Genomic DNA, 20,000 nt, shown 5'->3' on the forward strand with positions numbered 1-20,000 from the left:
TGCACTAGTGAACTCTCCATTTTATGCTGATAGCACTGCAGGTATAAGCAGTTCCACTTGAGATTTACTTTATTGAAGAGGTGTTACATCCTGCAGACCATCCACGCTGTCTACGCCTAAGATTGGGTCTGAGTATGAAACAACTGGTATTAAAATTTTATGGCATGTAGTGAAAAATATTGTATTACAATTTTATAATACGTAGTGGAAAAATTTCTTTTTTCATTAATCTCTACTATATGTAGAATCATAATATTTAAATATTATCCTCCAAAATTTCTTTTTTACATTGTGGTTTCTTTCACGGTTTCAGATTGACATAGTAATATCTTTTTCTAAAAAAAAAATATTTATTTTAATTCAATTAGAAGATATTTCAATTCTTATCAAATATAATTAAATAATATGTTATAAGGATTAAACAATAGATTTTGCATTGTCTACTTACTATAACACTTTATATATTACATTGTGATGGAATTTATTAAATGTTGACATATTGCATAATGCAATAAAGTTTATGCACCAGTATCATTTCACAATACCACGCATATCAAAAGGGTATGTCGATAATATTGCACTCTAATTAAATTACACAACATTTTTGACTTGTATCGTAGGAAAGAAATGAAAAATAAGAAAATTATTTATTTCTTTTTAGTTATCATTTATAAACATCACAGTCATAAGGAGGCATTCAACATGAATTAAAATATTGAATCAAATTTTTCTTCTCATACATTTCATCTAATACATCGAATATATATATATATATATATACCAAAATGGGAGAGTGTTTATAAAATAATTTCAAAGATTAAAGATGACAAAATGAGTGATCTATAAATACATGAATTTTTCTTAGGATATATAAACTACAAAACATGACTGAAATATTTATTTGTAATGTAATTCAATTTCATACACTCATTTGTATGTTAGCTTCGGAGACAATTTAAATACACTTATTTTCTGTGTTATATCACAGTCAGATTAACTGCACTTAGAAATACACTGTGTGTTTTCTAGTTTTTAGATCTTGGGCGTAGTAAGTATTTTGCTTGCATTTGTAATTTGTTTAAGAATCCAGTGCATTCAGAGTGCAACGTTTTTACATCTAATATCACTTATAAATTAGAAATCAGATCACGCTTCGTTTAATCACGCTTTACACGTTCTTGTATAATATCATAGCATTGGCCATTGTGGATAAAGAGACCCTTGGAATATTTTGACCAGACACCTGTGTGTGCACTTCAAGACCGCACATATGCGAATCTTTTTCTTGGAGTTATTTACATCACCTGTAGTGCAACTGTAGGAGTCAAATAGTTTTAAAGCACAATGTCTTGGGTTCCTTCATATTTTCCTTTTCTTCTAACACGGTCTGTCTAATGCAATAAGCACTACTATTAATGCACTTTATACACATTACAACAAGCATGTTGTTTTAAAAGGTACGGCACATTACTCAAAAAAACTTGTCAATATTTTTTTGTTTTCCTAAAAGTAATAATCTTTGATTTTTATCAACTAACAATGTATTTTGCATTAGGTGGATGTCACATTGGTACATCACTATCCTCATACTCCCCATAGTAAACATCTATTATCTGCAACTGCTAAATTAATGATAGAGGTATCTGCATTACATACTGGAGATAATGGACATTTGGATATCAGTTGCCATTCTACAATACCAGATTATCCTATGAATCATGAGGAGTATGCTGATGTTAGAAAGAAGACAGTATCAAGTAATTATTTACTACATATAGATAATTTTATTTTATTTCTATTGTATTTTTGTATTTCACTTTTATTTGATATGATACAAATTCTATATCTCTTATATTCATTAATTCTTCATTATTTGTTACAGTTGAGATTAGACCTACATCTTTTGCAGTGAGGAGCATGCACGAATTAGCATTGGTGACAATATCGTGCATAATTTGTGCAAAGCGCACATTAATTTCTTAATACAAGTCAATTTATATTTAATAAAACTGTAAAAATAATATGCGTAAGTAAAACAAAAAAAAAAAAAAAAGAAAAAAAGAAAAAAAAAAGAATATACGAACGAACAATCACGTTGTCTTCCTTGATTATACAGAAATGCAGGGTGCAATGATCGTATTATGTTGCGAAGCTATCATTCATAGACACGGTTTTTTCGTGCAGCTATTTTTTACTAATGCTTGAAATTTTATGAACTTCATAAGTGATTTATCTCTATATAAACGTGTTTTTAGATTAGAAATATTAACTACTTTGTGTGTATAAGGCTAAACATACAATTGATGTTTCTACAGTCAATATTAAGGAGAACAGTACAGTGATCCACGCAAATAAAGATCCCGCAGAAAGCTAAACATTTGGAAAGATCAAAAAAGTAAAAAGACAAAAAAAAAAAAATAATAAAGATAAATAAAAAAAAAGGAAATATAATAGTAAATGTACTTCATTAAAGTAGAATGTATATAATGTTTATTAATGGAATGTTTTATCATCATTTATTTCCAAGGATGTGTTTATTTAGGAAATAATTCGAATATGTATACAAGAATTTATTAAGGATATAACAATTCTTAAGATTTGTGTTTCTTGCAGTAAAAGTATGGTGTTGTGTAAATGTTTTATTTAATAAACTATATATTATATTTGGATGAAAAGGATAAGTATCAAGAAAAATGTGCAAACATTTAGGAAATGACATCGTTTGATGTAATGAAATGATGTTATATAAATTATTGAAAAATTCTATCAAGTAATTTAATACCTTATATTTTCCATTATCATAAAAAAGAAATCTCATAGATTATCCTGGTTCAGAAATTTAAAACTATTACAAATTAATCTAGATCGTTAATATGATATAAACTTGCCCTTTTAGTAAATATTGAATAAAAATAATTTAAATCATACTAATTTCAATTATGGAAAATAACAAGACAAATAAATAATAAAAAGAAAGTTATTTAAATTATTTACTTTTTAAGTGAAGATAAATATAAATTTCATCGATACGTAAGGGAAATATTTGAATATTCCCGCTTACGTTGGTAGTGGTACGAATATTTCCGAAGGTTTCCGATCGATAACGAAACTATTTTTTTCTGCTACATTTAATGTAGAGCGCAGAGTAGAGGCGGATTTGTAACAGGCAGCTTCTGTATAAATATATATATATATATATATATTGTGAGTGAGTATTCATATTGTTTATAGAATTGAAAAGTTTCTTTTGATAAATTTTCTTTTCTCTTTTTTTCTTCGCTATTTTATACAATTTTTTAAACGAAAATAATAATCTAATTTAATGTATTATTTCATGTATAAAGTTAGTTGCACCAACGTTCTTTGTTATTTCGTTCTGACTCATATTGAGATATAAATGTAAATGTTTATTTTATCTTTAAGATTATTTTTTTTTTATATATATATACATATATCTATATATGCATATATATTGACTTTGAGCGTTTAAAAAATTTTACTTATATATTATTGATCTCGTTTTATAGTTCGTGAATCTTGTTGGATATAGACACACCTGTTGGATGTTCTGACACCTGTTTACAATCTTTTAAATTCTTAGGTAAGCATATAATTTCATGATATACTTTTTCATACGTGTTACATAGTAAACATACGTTTTACATGTGATTTTAATTATGTATGTTAATTTATTTTAAAATAAAATTAAATTTTTAATATGTGTATGTGTGTATATTCGTTTATATGTTACTATATTTATTTTATATGTAGTGATGTATTATTGAATTGACAATATTTCTTTTGGAAATATTTTTATTTAGATATTTATTTGTAGTAAATGGATGATACGATAAATAAATGATTACATAATAACAAAGGACATTTATAATTGTCATGCATGCTTCATACAGTCTTTTAACAGGTTAGTATTCTGTTGAAACTGCTTTTGAAAAAATGTTATTAATCATAAGAAAGATTTATAATAGATCATTACATCTATGTTATATTGTTATCAAAGAATCAATAATTCTTATCAATTAAATGTAAACATATATATATATATATATATTCGTCTTTTTGTTTTTCAGATATGGAGCAAACAGAACAACCTCGGTCACCCGTGAATAAACCTGAAGAAGGTTTTACATTTCTACTTACAATTTTAGAATTGACAGGAATCGTTTTTATTATTTTAATGATAGTATGGATTACACAATTTAGAGGTGGATTTTCTTGGACATCTAATCCAAGTCTTGAATTTAATTGGCATCCTTTATTAATGACTATTGGATTTGTATTTCTCTATGGCAATGGTACAAAAGTTGATTATATGAAAAACATATAGGTATACTCAACGATAGAACTCAAAAGAATTATTCTTTTTTTAATTTCAGCTATGCTTATATATAGAACGCAAAGAAACGTTCGAAAGAGGCGACTAAAATTAATACACACTGGATTAATGTCGATTACTATCTTATTGACAATTATTGCATTGGTTGCTGTTTTTGACAGTCATAATTTAAAGAATCCGCCTACACCAAATATGTATACTTTACATAGCTGGATAGGATTATCATGTGTGATATTATTTTGCTTCCAAGTAAATGAACTTTTTATAAAAGTTATTTAGATTTATGTATTTTAAATGATATGAATTTTTAAGATACATGTATATATTTATTTTTACGTACATGTTCGTATTCATTTTTAACGTACACTTTTCATACATGTTCATTTTTTTAACAGCTGCTTGCAGGATGTATTACTTTTCTTTATCCCGGCTTACATGAATCGTTAAGGGCAACTTATATGCCAATACACGTTTACTTTGGTGTAGCAACTTTTATTGGAAGTATCGCAACTTGTTTAATTGGACTTAACGAAAAAGCAATCTTCTCTATAACGTTAGTTCATACTGATAATAATTAAATAATTGTTTTAATATAATCAGAAAATGATATTACTTTTATATTTCAGTAATTATAAAGATTTTCCTTCTGAGGGAATCTTGGTAAACACTATTGGAATATTTTTAATTATTTTTGGAGCACTAGCGGTATATTTAGTATCGCAGGAACAATATAAACGTCAACCTAGACCAGAGGATAATGTTCTACTAACTAATAGGAACTAACTGACGAATGATGAAATATTGGCTTGAAAAATGATATTCTTGTCTATGTGCTTGCGCTTTTAGAAGCTATTGATATGTTTTCATTGGTCTCAGATTTTTAATATATTTCTTTTTTGTCTAAAGTATTATCAATTTTATATTTAATATCTGTTCAAATTGTTATATTAATTATATATTTTTATTGTTGATTATTTTTAATCTTAAGAGTGATTCTTCTTGTAATTGAAATGGTGCTATTTTTAAATTAGTTTCATTCAGGAAGAAACGCTAAACAATAACAATATATATATATATAAATTTATTAAACATTGTATAATATATAATAATATAAGATATGCAATGTTTCATAATCATGTTTATTTTAAATTAAAATTCATTGATGTGCATATTGTTAACTTATAAAATTTACGACTTCGTAAATATTATACATACATGTGTATATATATACATATATGTGTATATATATACAAGTCTCTTTTTATAATTTGTAATTACTTTTATATATATATACATATATATTTTAATGATGAAAAATAAAAATGTTACTCTGCCATTGCAGCAAGATAAATATTCGACTTATAATTGAATTTTTTACATATTTAAATTTATAAAAAGATGCACATACAAGTAAATAGAAGAGATTCGTTTATTATCTTTCATTATCAGTTAGGCTCGTTTGTTCGTTAAGGCCGTTCATCATCCCACCTTTTATAATGGTTTACGTAAACAATAAGAATAGGTATAATTGTTAATTGATTTTGTTCAACAATGTCATATTTTAAAGACGAAGATTTAATCTACGATCATATTTTTTCGAATTTACAAAAAAACCTTTTATTTTTTGAAAAAAATCGTGTTAAACAATGGTATTGTATTGAGCATAGTTTATAATCAAATAAAAAGTTTTTTTTTTTTCAAAAATTCAAAAAAGCGGGATCCTAGATTAAACCTTCGTCATTAAGATGAGATCATGTCCATTAAAATTGATCATGAATTACTCCTGTTCTCATTGTAGATGTAAATGCTGTTTTCGATATTTTTTGCGAAGAAAAAGTTTTGTACTGTGAAGCCTCATGGAAATTGCGATAAACGAGAAGTAGTTCGTATTTTTATTATTGATTCGCATATCACGTTGAACGGGATATGTTTGTTCCATGAAGCAACGATTACCTATTTGTCTATGTACATAAATAACTAATACTTAGATTTTCTGAACCATTCGAAATGTAAAGAAACGCGTTTCACGATACTCGCACGGAGAAGTTTACTCGGTCACCCTTTGGACAGATAATTCTATGGTAAAAATAAGGAAATTCATGTCCAAAGTCATAAAGATTTTAACGCATGAGAATTTTAAAATAATTTTGATTAAAAATTTTAATACTTAAAAATTCTAATTTCGGTGTTAATTGATTGGCCTTGCGCAATATAAACATATTCGGTCTTTTTATTGACTTAACAATAATCGAGTTAGTTCTCTTTTATATTTCAACGAGTATACATCGACATTTTATTTTTCATTTACACTTTACACTTTACATCGTCAATAATACTTTTTACAAGATAATTTTTTTAAATTCGCAAATTTAACAATTATTATCCTAATTTCCGAATATGGAATATTGAAATGGTTTGTTGAGCTAAATCTAAATCTCCGATGTTCTCAGAAAAGGATTTTGAATCTTACATGATCTTGATAGTATCGTTATCGATCAAAGACGATCGTCTAAAGCGTGTCTTATCAGACAGCTCAAAATAACCTATTCCAAAATTTTCGAACCATTTTCTGCATGTTCTGTCAGAAATCTGTACTTTCATTAAATGTACTTTCAATAAATTTCTATAGGATTTCTATAGGATTTCTTCATTGTTGAAATTCATACAAAATACAATGACGTGAATAAATTTTATCAGTAGCCATGAGTACATGATCACTAACATAAATCAACTTCGTTCATTCGTTAGGTCAGTATGTATTATATTCAATGATAAAAAGAAAAAGAAAATCAAATATGCGTCAAATGAATATGAGAATACTCGTTGAAACTCGTTGTAACCGGAACGAACAGAATTTTCCGGTACACTTAATATATATGAGTTATTGAAAAGTGTGAGTTAACAGTAAAATAAATTACTTACTCTACCCACACAAAATCAATAATTATGCGTAGAGGGATTATAACTAACTGAGCTTATTAGACGCACGATGGGGACAGCGTTCCTCATTTGTATTCGTAGTTCATATTTTGTCCATACGTGTCGCTGTAATCGTATACGCTTTACAAACGAAAGGTAGTGAACGGCCTTAACGATGTACCAATAGAAAGAGACTTGTTGTTCAGTGGCGCCAACTAGCGTGGATACCGTACATATTCAAAGTTCTTCGTAGAGTTCTCGCGCCGCGAGTTGTTGTATAATCGGCTATCTTCGAGACGGTCGCTGTGTTTGTGCGCGTTTCTCGTCGTCGCGCGTCGGCGCGAAGTTGTGAACTTGTTAGTGTTTTCACGAATTTCTCTTCTCTTATATACATAAATATTTGTCTCCTATTAATCGTCGCTTTATCTTTCTACGTTATTTTATTTCAAAACTATATGGACAGGGTTACGTTTGAAACGATATCAAAAAATGTGGAACGTTCGTTAGATCGACAATTGATTCGTCTGTTACGGTGAGTTATTTTTATTTTGCTTCCTTATTTTTTTTTCAGTACTTTTTTTATTTTCTTTCTTTCTTTTTTTCTTCCTTTTTTTTTTTTTTTTCTTCTTTTTCTTTATAGAACTATACATGTAGAGACACACCGCGCGCGTGCGCGCATATTTACATTCACACGAATATAGAAATATATACATACACACATCATTGCAAGTTGAACTAAGTTGGCTAGACGATAAGAAAATTTGCATTTACTCATCTCTTTATGATCTTCAATCGTTGCATGTGATAGGAACGTGCCTCTCTTAATATATATCCTTCCCCACCCCCACTCCCACTCCAGCCCATCCCTCTTCTCACTCGGTACGTTTTATCCATAACTCGATCGTTATTTACATTGTTCGTACTTAGTTACATACACTTACTTACTTACTTACTTACTTACTTACTTACTTACTTAGTTCTCGTAATCAGATCTCTACGATCTATTTAGTCTTATCAAACTTTGTGTATCTATCAGAAAATATCGTGTTTTCGCGACTCGATGCGTCATTCTTGCATTCTTATAGGTGTGCATCCTCTCATCGTCATCATCATCATCATCATCATCATCATCATCATTATCATTATTATTGTCATCGTCATCGTCGAATTTTTCGAAAATAAAGATAAAGATATGGAAGAAAAAGTTTAATTCTCTCTCTCTCTCTCTCTCTCTCTTTCTCTCTTTCAAGATGGTTTTTATAGATAAATTAATCGATCATCTTAAGGCATTCAAATTCGTCGTATTTTTTATATCAGCGATCGAACGAATTAGATGCTTATGTTAAATATCGATGAGGTGATTAGATGAAAAAACGAGTAAATGAGAGAAAGAGAGAGAGAGAGAGAGAGAGAGAGAAAGAGAGAGAACGAAGTTCGTTTATTGATATTAATTAACATACATATATATATATATATATATATATATATATATAACATACATAATTATTTCATTTAATGACACGATTCACCAATTATTATTTAAAAAGTTTAAAGTTTAAACAATTGAATTTATTAATTAGTTTGTCTTTTAACGTTCGCCAGTACAGTTAATGTTTCTTTTTAGACATATAAATAGTTAGAGAGTGTAAAGTTAATTTATCGATATAGTTTTAACCTTTTATGAATGATTTATCGATTTCTTTGTTAGTACATTACATATGCATTATTTACGATGAAATTATTTGCACTTTACACGCGTATTTACTACGTATGTATTTTGTACATACATAAATACATGTGAACATGTATGTAGGTACGCCATATTTTATTGATAAGACGATTATCTATCTCTCTACGTGAAAGTACGGATCTCTCTTTACTTGGCGCTAAAGAGACTTCTTCTATGGAATATATAGTGGTGGGTAGTGTTGGTGAATGACGATGACGATAACGATGGTGATGGTGGTAATGATGGTAGTGGTGATGGTCATGATGAGACGAAGGACGTTTATGCGAATCATCGAAGGATTATCTGTATTTGTGCAGAAATTTTTTTTCTTCATTATTTTCGAAGGTACTTCCTGATTTTATGAAATTATATAAGTCGAATGGCGTTAAATGATGCGTCGTGACATCTCATTTTTCACGAGCATGCATTCTTTCGCAAACGACAGGTCTTGTTACATGAAGAAAAAAAAAAAAAAAAGAAAAAAAAAAAAAGAAAAAAAAAAATTATAAAAAAAATAAAAGCACGTACTTAGGTTTATGCACATCTGTGTGTGCGTACGTGCGTGCGTCCATGCGTCTATGTATATAACTATGTATTTATTGTATGTGTTTGTATTTGTGTGTTATTATTTCTGGATATTCAATGATATATACGTAAACAGTATAACAAGTACAGGTAAACAAGTACTACACATAATGTGTATAATTTTTTAATAAATCATATGTTTCTATAGCATTAGAATGTACTATATGTATATATATATATATATATATATATATATGTAGTTTTAATTTACTATGCAGTGACAGGTATGTACGTTTATATATGCACTATAGTAATATATATGACTACATTATACTACAATAAAAAAGTATATTGCATATATATATATATATATATATATACACATATACATTATACTACTAATAAAAATAGTAATATATATATATGATTACTTTATGACTATAGTGTGAAAAAGAACAGACATATAAATTTAAAAAACAAAGAAATTTTTATCGAAGCTATTTAATTCGAAATACTTAAATGCTTAACCCAAGTCGCTAACTATAAGTCCTTGTTCTGTCTCTTTCTCTTTTTGTTTGTCTAACACAATTCGATCTCCAATTAATATCTATCGAGTGTCGATTTTTAATTCGTCTTTTCCTTCCTTCTCTTTCCTTCCCTTACCAATCCATATCCCCACTTTCCGACCACCATATCACTCTTCGTATCGCAAGATTGGATTTATCGGCGTCATAGCGATGCAACTCCCGGGTAATCGCCATATACGACAGATTGAAATCGTCAAAGATTATATTTTTTTCTCTCTTTGTCGCTTTATGAGAGGGTCCTTAAAGGGGCTCTGACCTATCATCGGCGGCTGGCCCTCGATGATTGTTATTACCCGTTACTAATACCAATGGGAATTTTATATATAAATTTATTCGATGCGATGAATGTCTGGAAAAAAAAAAAAAAAAGAAAAAGAAGGAAAACAAGAAATAATGACTCGGTAATCAATTGACGACGTCTCTTCTAAAATTAACATTCTATTCATTAATTATTGATCAGTATTACGTAAGAGACGATTATGAATTCATCTAGTTTAGAAAAATAATAAAATAAAAAAAAAAAAAAAAAGAATAAAAAAGAATGAACCAATCATGTTTTATTGTTATGTATGTGTGTGTGTGTGTGTGTGTGTGCTAATCTAAATTATTTTTTTTCAAATATATTTACAAAATTTCGTCATTGTTTTGGTATTTCTATTTTTCTATGGAATTTTCATTTCTTTTTTTTTCTTTTTATGCGCCGAAAGTTAACTAAATAACTATAAATATTTGTAATGATATACGTAATATATTTAAATAAATATACACACACATAATATTTTTATTTTTTATATTTTATATTTTTAGTAAAAAATATTAAAAACAAAAATTATGTAAACTTTATATATATATATATATTATATATTAATAAAAAATAATATATATATTATTTCTATTATTGAATATCTCGTCACAGTCGCTTGAGTATAGATTATTTTCGACATTATAAAATGCAAAGTTAACACAGTATATATTATCGTTATATTGTTATACTGATAATAATAATAAGAATAAAAAAAAACACACACACACACAAAAATAAAGAGGGAGAGAGAGAGAGAGAGAGAGAGAGAGAGAGAGAGAGAGAGAGAGAGAGGGAGAGAGAGAGAGAGAGGGAGAAATTAAAAAGACAAGGAAGAACGCTCGCTCACGAAAAAAGACAAAAAGATGATCTTTAATGATCGGGATTGGAAAATTAAGTGGAATAAAACGATAAAAGATCGACACATTTACAAGCTATCACATTTTTTTTTACGTTAGAAACGAGCCTCTGACTGCACTATTGCATATCGGTAAAAAGACTAGAAGCCGTTGCGATATCGCCTCGAACGATGATATAACGCCATACTGTTGCTTATCATCGTCGTCGTCGTCGTCGTCGTATGTATCGTACATAATCTCGAAAGCAATACAACAGTAGTAGAGCAACGGAGACCCACGTACACACATGCATTCATGCGTTTATTTGTTACGCATGCACTTCGCATCATCGACATTCGACCTAGTCTAACCTCTTGTATTACGTTCTATGTATATATATACATACATACATACATACATAGATACATACATACATGGATACATACATACATACATACATACATACATACATACATACATATATACATATACGTACATGTCTACATAACTCAAGCTCAAATCAACGGGTATATATATGTATGTATGTGGGTGTGCGTTTACATTGAACTATGCTAATGAAATAGTATACTTTAGATTATAATTTGTTAAAAATAATTATTCTGACTCACAGAAGACCGATGAACACATACGAATTTTTTATTCGAGATACAATAGGGGGAAGGGGAGGGGGGAAAGAAAAAGGAAAAACGAGAAAAACGTTATGAAAGATCATTTTTTCTTTCTTTTTTGCTTTTTTTCTTTTTCTTTTTCCTTTTTTAATACTTCAGAATTTTTCATATAAATCAATGATAAACAAGGCAAATCAAAAATCGTCTAGATTATGGTCTACTTTTTTCTTCATCATCTTTCAAAGTTCTTGTCCTTTTTATTGTTTGCTAACTCGGATAGAATTGTTACATAAATAATTAGCGTTACTTTTTATTATTTCATGTCAATTACATTGACATTGCTTACGTAATAAGGAGGATGGAATAGAGGAGAGAAGGAATATATATATATACATACATATATATATATATATATATATGTGTGTGTGTGTGTGTGTGTGTGTGTATATGTATATATATGCATGTATGTGTATATATTTTATGTGTATGTGGGCCTTCGTCGATGCACACAAGTCAGTAAAACGATCTTAGATATTAGAAATTGTACGCAATGGAGAGAAGATAAAAATTGGAAAGACATATATGAACTCAATTTTTTAATTTCATTTATAAAAGCAACCATTTTTTTTTTCTTTATTTTTTTTTATCGAATCCATCGATTTTATAATTATTTATCATTTGTACGTATGCATGCAGACATACGTATATATATATATATATATGTATATATATGTATATATGTATATAATGTCATTCATGTGATTTTCTTACAAATTTATAAAAATTGTATTTTTTTTTATTTTTTTATTTTTTTTTATTTTTTTTATTTTTCTTTCTTACTTCATTTATAAACGCAGTATTTTTTTCTTGATTTCTCTTAAACTCCTCCAAATTTAATAATAATTCATCTGTCTTATTTACGAAATATATATTTATCTTATTAATGATAAATAATGTCTCTCGTTAAACGTCACGTATGTTGTCTTGGCGAATTCATAAAAATTGCAACTTTTTTTTTTTCTTTTCTTTTATCTTTCTTTAGATTTCATTCGTAAACATGCAGCATTTTTTCACCTCCCTTTTTTTTAATCTCTTTCCTTCATTTCTCTCAAACTCGTTCTCAGTTAAATAAAATAATTCCATCGTGTTTTTTTTTTGTGTTTTAAAACTTTACAATTCTAGATTTCATTTGCAAGCTAGTAAGATTTCTTTTTCTTTTTTCTTTTCTATTTCTCTCAAACTCGTCTCAGTTATAATGATATGATAAATCATTTATTTATTTATTTATTTTTTTTTTTAAACCTTAAATACCTTCTCATCAGAAATTATTGTTAGTAATTATTTCGTATTATCGTCGTAATAATTTTTATTATTATACGAATTATAATTTAATCGTTTAAATTAAACCTTACCATTAGATTACCATTAGATTCGTAAGGGAGAATGGGATAAAGGTGTAGAAGGAGAAGAAGGAGGAAGGGAGGATAAGGATTAGGATGAGATAGAGAGAGAAGGGAGAAAGAAGAAGAAACTTACCTACCGCAAGTAGTCAGTAGTACGCGTGGTCAGACTTTAACTTGTTAGATCCAACTCTCGATACCTTGAACTTAATTTCGTTCGAGTATATATATCGACACACACACACACACACACACGCACATACACATACACACAAATAGAGACACGCATGCATACGGGTGCATACATATCCTATTTATTTACGTATATAACGCTTATAGAAATTGATCTTTTTTAATTCTTTCTCGCACGAAATCACACACGTACACGCAGACGCACACGCATATATTTTTTTTTTTCGAATGTATGCTCGTTTTATATATATATATATATATACACACATATAGGAGAATTATTATGGCGAATTATTATAGTTCCCTTTCGGCGGAAACAGCGATAGAACGATTACTCGTTAATAAATGCGTACTCGGTATATATCTCTTAGAGTTGCCGTAGTAAGAAATATATACGTACACATATGCATAGAAACATGTATGTGTGTATAAAATACGTATACCGTGTTCCGCAGAGTTTAGCAGAAGTGTTACGTAATGCGTCTTGCGTGTTTTGCGGTGCGCATTAGCTCATATCGAAGCAATTCTCGAGCAAGCCGCGGTCATTTTCCCACCGAGTTTGCAGTAACAGACCACTAGTGGTACCTTCTCCCTTCTCTTCAAACCCTCTCCAACCCCTCTTACGCCAACTGTCCACCAACTATCCCAACATGTTTTTCTTCTTTTCGATTTAACGTTTGCTCTTGGAAAAAAAAAAGTGCGATCGTATTGTCTGTTCAATTTCTTTTTTATTATTTTTTTTTTTCCTTCTTTATTCGTCCCTTTTTTTTATCGTTCTCTCTAACACCTACTCTCCCCCGTTTTTTTTATTTATTTATTTATTTATTTATTTTTTGTTTACATATTTATCCCGTTCTTTCAATAATTTTACTTTCATTCGTACAATTATATAATTTCTTTATTTATTTACTTACTTATTTATTTATTTATTTGTGTATTGTTTTATTTTTATATTTCACTTTTATTTTTCATTTTTTTTTCGTACATAAATTCTTTCCCTTTTTTAATTTAATTCGCGCGTGGAACGTAATCTCGTTGTCTCGTAATTTATTTATTTATTTATTTATTTTTTTTTTTATTAATTTTCGTCTTCTTTTCGTTTCTTCCAATATTTTTTTATTATTCTCTCTCTCTCTTTCTCTCTTTTTCTTTTTTAATTTTTTTCTTTTTCTTTTGTTAATTTAATCGAATAATGTTCGTGTTAATTAACAAGCGATTGGTTTTAATTGTAAAAAAAAAATACAACTCGATGGTGGTTACGGACATTATTCTGCATATGAAGTTTATGAAACTTATGTTATCTACAACGATTACGTTATATGTATGTACATACGTGTATATTGTCTGTGGCCGTTCACGCGAGCGACGTTATTAACGTTCCACGAGTATATCAATTTTTCTTGATATAGTTTAGAACGACGTATGTATGCATGTATGTATGTATCTATCTGTCTATGTATGTAAATGCATACTATATACACACCATTCGATTACGTTAAACTTGAATAGATCCGTATATGAGATCAAGTAAAAAAATCTTTCGATCGATATAAATTGAACATATAAATCCAAGGATTTATATCATTTATCATCATCATTTATACGATTTGATAGTTTTTTTTCTTTTTCTTTATTTTTTTTTCGTTTATTTTTATTACTATTATTATTATTATTATTTCTTTTTATTTTTATTTATTCGTGTAATTTCTACGAGTCATTTATCAAGTAGATATATATATATATATATATATATATATATATACAACTTAATATAGTATTAGATTGTATTGAATAATAAAGTAATCGAGTAATAGAGTAATGACAGAAGTTTTTCAGTGTTCGTTTATTTAGATATCAAATAGTATAGTTAAAAATTTCAAGAGTAAAGTAAATGATATATTTAATTAGATTTATGAATTAGTTTTATTAATAATATATTCATAGAATTTTTAATATTTTACATGTATATTATTTATGTTTTGATTGAGAGATATTTTCACTCTGTGCCCTTTATTTTGATAAAAAATAATTAAAATTTCTCATATTACTTATTGGTTGATTTAATGGATGAATGAATAGATCTTCGAGATTTATTACTTCGATAGATCGTGATCAAAGAGAGAACGGAGAAAGTGAGATCTCGTCGACTTTGAACAACTTATTACTTCGAGATAAAAAATATTTATCAGAATCTTTTAAACATATAAATACGTATATACTTCTATAATTATCCTATATACATATATATATATATATATATATATATATATAATGCAATATGATCAATTAAAAATTCAATCATTCAATCATTTTCGTATATGAATTTGATCTCAGAATTTGTTAAAAAAATGATCGATTATACACACACAATACATACTAATAATAATAATAATAATAATAATAATAATAATAATAATAATAATAATAATAATAATAATAATAATAATAATGATAATAATAATAATAATAATAATAATAATTATGATAGTGAAAATTATAATAATAATAATAATAATAATAATAATAATAATAATAATAATAATAATAATAATAATAATAATATTAATAATAATAATGATAATAACATTTATATATATATATATATATATATACATACAAACACACAGATATATATTAATTAAAACTGAATTTTTATCATTACGTTTGATCAAAATTAGAGGAAAAAAAAATGATTACGATCCTGTTATATGGTTCATCTTATCTATATGTATCCATGTAAACAGTTAAACATGCATATATATATATATATATAAATAAATAAATATATATTTATATATAAACACATATGTAATATGATTACTTCATTCATCGCGTCCTTGGTTTATATGTTTGAAGTCACGAGAGAGAGATCACGACCTATGAGTCCTCCGCTTCGATTATGCACGTATTTCGTTTCGTGCCACTTCCGAGACTCTCAAGCAATCTCACTTTCGATAATACAATTTTCCTCGGTCGATCACGACTCACGGAACGCCGATCTATAGATCTCGGGAGAAAGAAAGAGAGAAAGAGAGATAGTTGGTATATACTACTTACGTAACAAACTCGCCGCGGCGTCTATCGGTCGAGTGCAAATCGCGAGAAAAAACTGAATCATGGATTACATTTGCTAGGCTGCTGCCGCTGCTGCTGCTTGCTGCTGCAGCAAACTCTAGACGTTAAACGACTAAGAGGAGGAAGTGAGATGTTATATATATATATATGTATATATACAATGAGCTTCCTCTCTCTCTCTCTCTCTCTCTCTCTCTCTCTTACTTTCTTTATCTATTTGAATATTAACATCTTCAGTGAATAACGTCAAAGTGAATAAAGTCATTGGTAATGTAATTTTTCTTCTTGTTGATATTTTTGTTTGTTTGTTTCTCTGCTGTTTTTTTTTCTTCTTTTTTTTTTTAGTTATTTTTAGCTTTCTCTCTCTCTCTCTCTCTCTCTCTCTTTATCCATTTTTATATAATTTTTTTATTCTTTCGTTTTTCTTCCTTTTTAATTATATTCCTTCCTCCGTACTCATTCTATTTATTTTCTTCTCCTTACGGATCTTTTTTTTTTTTCCTTCTTCTCATTTTAATTCTGTTTAATCCGTTTTCATATTTAATCGATTCTTTTTTCTCTTTTCTCTTTCCTTCTTTTCTTTTAAATTTTTAATTTATTTAATTGAACAGTAATCATGAGTAAAGAAAAAAATAATATTTTCAATTAAATATTACTCTGATCGTTTTTAATGACGATTAAAAATGCATCATTTTTATAGTCATCTGGAAAAAAGAAAATAATACGCTTTGTTATTATTTTAAATGTATCCAATTTTTGTTAGACAATACTAAGTATAAACTAAATGACATAGCTTTTCTAAAATATGTGGATTTGATAATCGATTCAGATCTTTTAGATATATATGTATATATATTTTTTTTATTATATATATAGTTTTTAGAAATTTTCAACAATATTGAAAATTAAGAATATTAATTTCAAGTAAGAAAAGTAAGTTCTGTAAGTTAAGTAAGTTTTTAAATTAACTATGAATATAATTCGTGATTCGGCTCTCGGTATTTATAATCGTAAAGTAAACTTTATTTCGTACTAAAATAATGAACGTCAAGCATTCGTACAAGGAAAAAAAAAGAACCAAAAAAGAAAGAAATCAAAAAAAAGGTGAAATTAAACGAAAAAAAAAAAAAAAAAAAAAAAAAAAAAAAAAAGAACAAGAAAAATCGAGAGAGAAACGTTCGCAATTTTTCAGGAAACACTTTTATAAGACTTATAATTAATAATATATAATGCATTGAGAAATTTGATTAACGTTAAAGAGCCTAATAAAATTTTTTTTAACAAAATTCTCTGAACAACAATTCCTTTTTGTCTAATACGATTACGTACGTAATTGGAATTATTAGAAGGAACGTGTCGAATAGAAATGCGAATAGAGATATTCTAACGTACAACGATTCGAGCCATTCCATATCGCGTGACACTTTTTGAAAACCCGTTTAGTCTAATCATACATCAGGAAATTCTCCGAAGTATGCATATAATTATCTAAGTCGTCTTTGTCGTAGTTACGAAGTAGAGATATCGATAATATTATCGTAAGACGTGATTAGAATCGTTTATGAAACTAGTTTCTTCGATCGATCGAAACAACATTATGTATAGAGTGAGCCAAAAGTTCTTGGCTCATGATTCCTCTTTTTTTTTTTTTTTTTTTTTTTTTTTTTTTTTTTTTTTTTTTTTTTTTATCAATTACGCTTTCCAGACCAATTTATTTTTTCTTTTCACATTGTAGATGACGCTACAAGCTTTTAGGATTATTTCTTTTTTCTTTTTTTTTCTTCTTTTATATCTACAAGAAAAGTATATAAAATTAATACGTATGGTTTTGGAAAAGGATAATTTTTTTTTTTTTTTTTTTCTTTTTATAATCATTCGGTGATTTTTAAATTACCCTGTATATCTAGGTATATGTATGTGTGTGTGTATATATATATATATATATATATATCGTTATTGTCTATGTACATATATTTTACATTTACGTTTTCTTAAGAAGTAGAATTAGAAGTATTTCCTTTTTCAATGATCAACAACTCTTCATGCTTGTTTCTAGTGTTTTAGAATACCTTGAAACATGAATAATGAACATTTACTATGAGACGATGAGTCAATAATATAAAACGTTTTCAAGCTCAACCCTTACTTCCGCGTTTTCTACGTTCTTATGCATTTATCATTAAAAAAAAAAAAAAAAAAAAAAAAAAAAAAAATCGATTTACTAAACACAAAGAAAAAAAAAAGAGGCAAAGAACAAGAAAACAATGATGATTTTACAAAAAAAGAAAAGTTGCTATTTGTTAGATTCCTATTAATATTTATTTTTAATCGGTATTTTAAATGAATGGTCGGATCTTTTTTTTATTCTAATAAAATATCAGTACGTAATGTATAATAATATAAGTAATTGATATTAGATCGATTGTTATAGAAAAATTTTTTATCATTATTTAAATAAAAATATTTGTTAATATATAATAAATTGTCAATATTTTAGAAACGTAGATGATGTTAACATTTATAATAAATCCAAATACAAACCTGAGATTTAATTATTTATACTGATCAATTATATTAGATATCTCATTATATTTTATATATATATATATATACACATATATATGTATGTCATATATTATATTTTTTATTATGTTTATTATATTTATTATAAATACTGACAAAAATATTCTTATATATCTATTGATCATTTATTTTACAAAATACTTGATATTAATTAATAAAAATATTTTATTAAATAAATATTATATATATATCAATAAATAAATAAGTAAATAAATAAATATATGTAGAAACGAATTTTAAATTGTTGACGTATCGCGTCATTTCAAAAAAAAAAAAAAAAAAAAAAAAAAAAAAAAATAGAAAAAAAAGAAAAAAAAAGAAAAAAAAGAAAAAGAAAAAAAAAATCATCAAATCGTTTCTACGTGAATGGGATCAAACGAATCTCGAAATTCATTTCAGAGAGATCACGATACAACATGTAGAGAGTTTAGTATTTAGTTTACTATGTAAGAGAGAAAACTACTTTTGTCGCTACGTGCCTTTAAACTTAGCTCGTTAACTATACGAATCTACTACTAAAAAGGATTTAGTTATCTAAGAACTCGTTTAGAAATGGTTTTCTTTTTTACTTTTCTTTTTTTTTTTCTTTTCTATTTTTTTTTTCTTCTTCCTTTCTTTCTTTCTTTCTTTCTTCTTTTCCGAGCAATACATTCCGAACAACGCGAGATTTCATTTAATTGAGATTACTTAGAGACATAGGTGGTGATATCGTTTAAAGTCACGATTTAAAATACGAAAATGAGAAAGCTCTCCCCTCTTTAAAAGCCCCATGGTATGTATCAATACACGTATATGATGGTGGTAATGGTGTTGACTCGACGAAAACGTCATTACGATTGGGTCGAACTGAATGTTGTCGTTCGTTGT

The 20,000-nt window shown here is 27.3% G+C and overlaps 2 protein-coding genes across 8 annotated transcripts in view; both read left to right on the forward strand.

Moving 5' to 3' along the window:
- Positions 1-2,061, forward strand: part of LOC124951839 — a 5,314-nt gene extending 3,253 nt beyond the window's left edge. For 2 of the 4 annotated variants that reach the window (XM_047500771.1, XM_047500773.1), the window contains exons 5-6: positions 1,556-1,757; positions 1,883-2,061. In XM_047500771.1, the coding sequence (XP_047356727.1) occupies positions 1,556-1,757; positions 1,883-1,983 (303 nt within the window). In that variant the 3' untranslated portion in view covers positions 1,984-2,061. Of the gene's footprint in view, positions 1-1,194; positions 1,758-1,882 lie in introns of those variants that run through there. The other 2 variants (XR_007101732.1, XM_047500772.1) reach the window with 2 other exon arrangements.
- A 929-nt stretch (positions 2,062-2,990) lies between these two features.
- On the forward strand, positions 2,991-5,262 carry LOC124951840 (plasma membrane ascorbate-dependent reductase CYBRD1). 4 transcript variants are annotated; one of them, XM_047500775.1, is made up of 7 exons: positions 2,991-3,208; positions 3,528-3,601; positions 3,822-3,922; positions 4,089-4,313; positions 4,395-4,603; positions 4,750-4,907; positions 4,981-5,262. In XM_047500775.1, exons 3-7 carry the CDS (start codon positions 3,895-3,897, stop codon positions 5,135-5,137), a joined length of 777 nt encoding a protein of 258 aa, XP_047356731.1. In that variant the 5' UTR covers positions 2,991-3,208; positions 3,528-3,601; positions 3,822-3,894; the 3' UTR covers positions 5,138-5,262. The 4 variants fall into 4 exon arrangements, with proteins under 4 accessions (XP_047356731.1, XP_047356730.1, XP_047356733.1 ...); XM_047500774.1 differs by having other exon boundaries at positions 2,992-3,208; positions 3,836-3,922; XM_047500777.1 differs by lacking the exon at positions 3,822-3,922 and having other exon boundaries at positions 3,000-3,208.
- Positions 5,263-20,000: the final 14,738 nt, after the last annotated feature.

Source organism: Vespa velutina, chromosome 9 (assembly GCF_912470025.1).
Source record: "Vespa velutina chromosome 9, iVesVel2.1, whole genome shotgun sequence".
In the NCBI taxonomy this organism is placed as follows: domain Eukaryota; kingdom Metazoa; phylum Arthropoda; class Insecta; order Hymenoptera; family Vespidae; genus Vespa; species Vespa velutina.

What these genes read in the sequence shown, in the direction of transcription:
- LOC124951840 (XM_047500775.1), top strand. Translation starts at nt 3,895, where the DNA reads ATGCATGCTTCATACAGTCTTTTAACAG. An exon ending in TGTATTTCTCTATGGCAATG is followed by an intron (nt 4,314 to 4,394) that starts GTACAAAAGTTG and finishes TTTTAATTTCAG; the next exon opens with CTATGCTTATATATAGAACG. An exon ending in AAAGCAATCTTCTCTATAAC is followed by an intron (nt 4,908 to 4,980) that starts GTTAGTTCATAC and finishes TTTATATTTCAG; the next exon opens with TAATTATAAAGATTTTCCTT.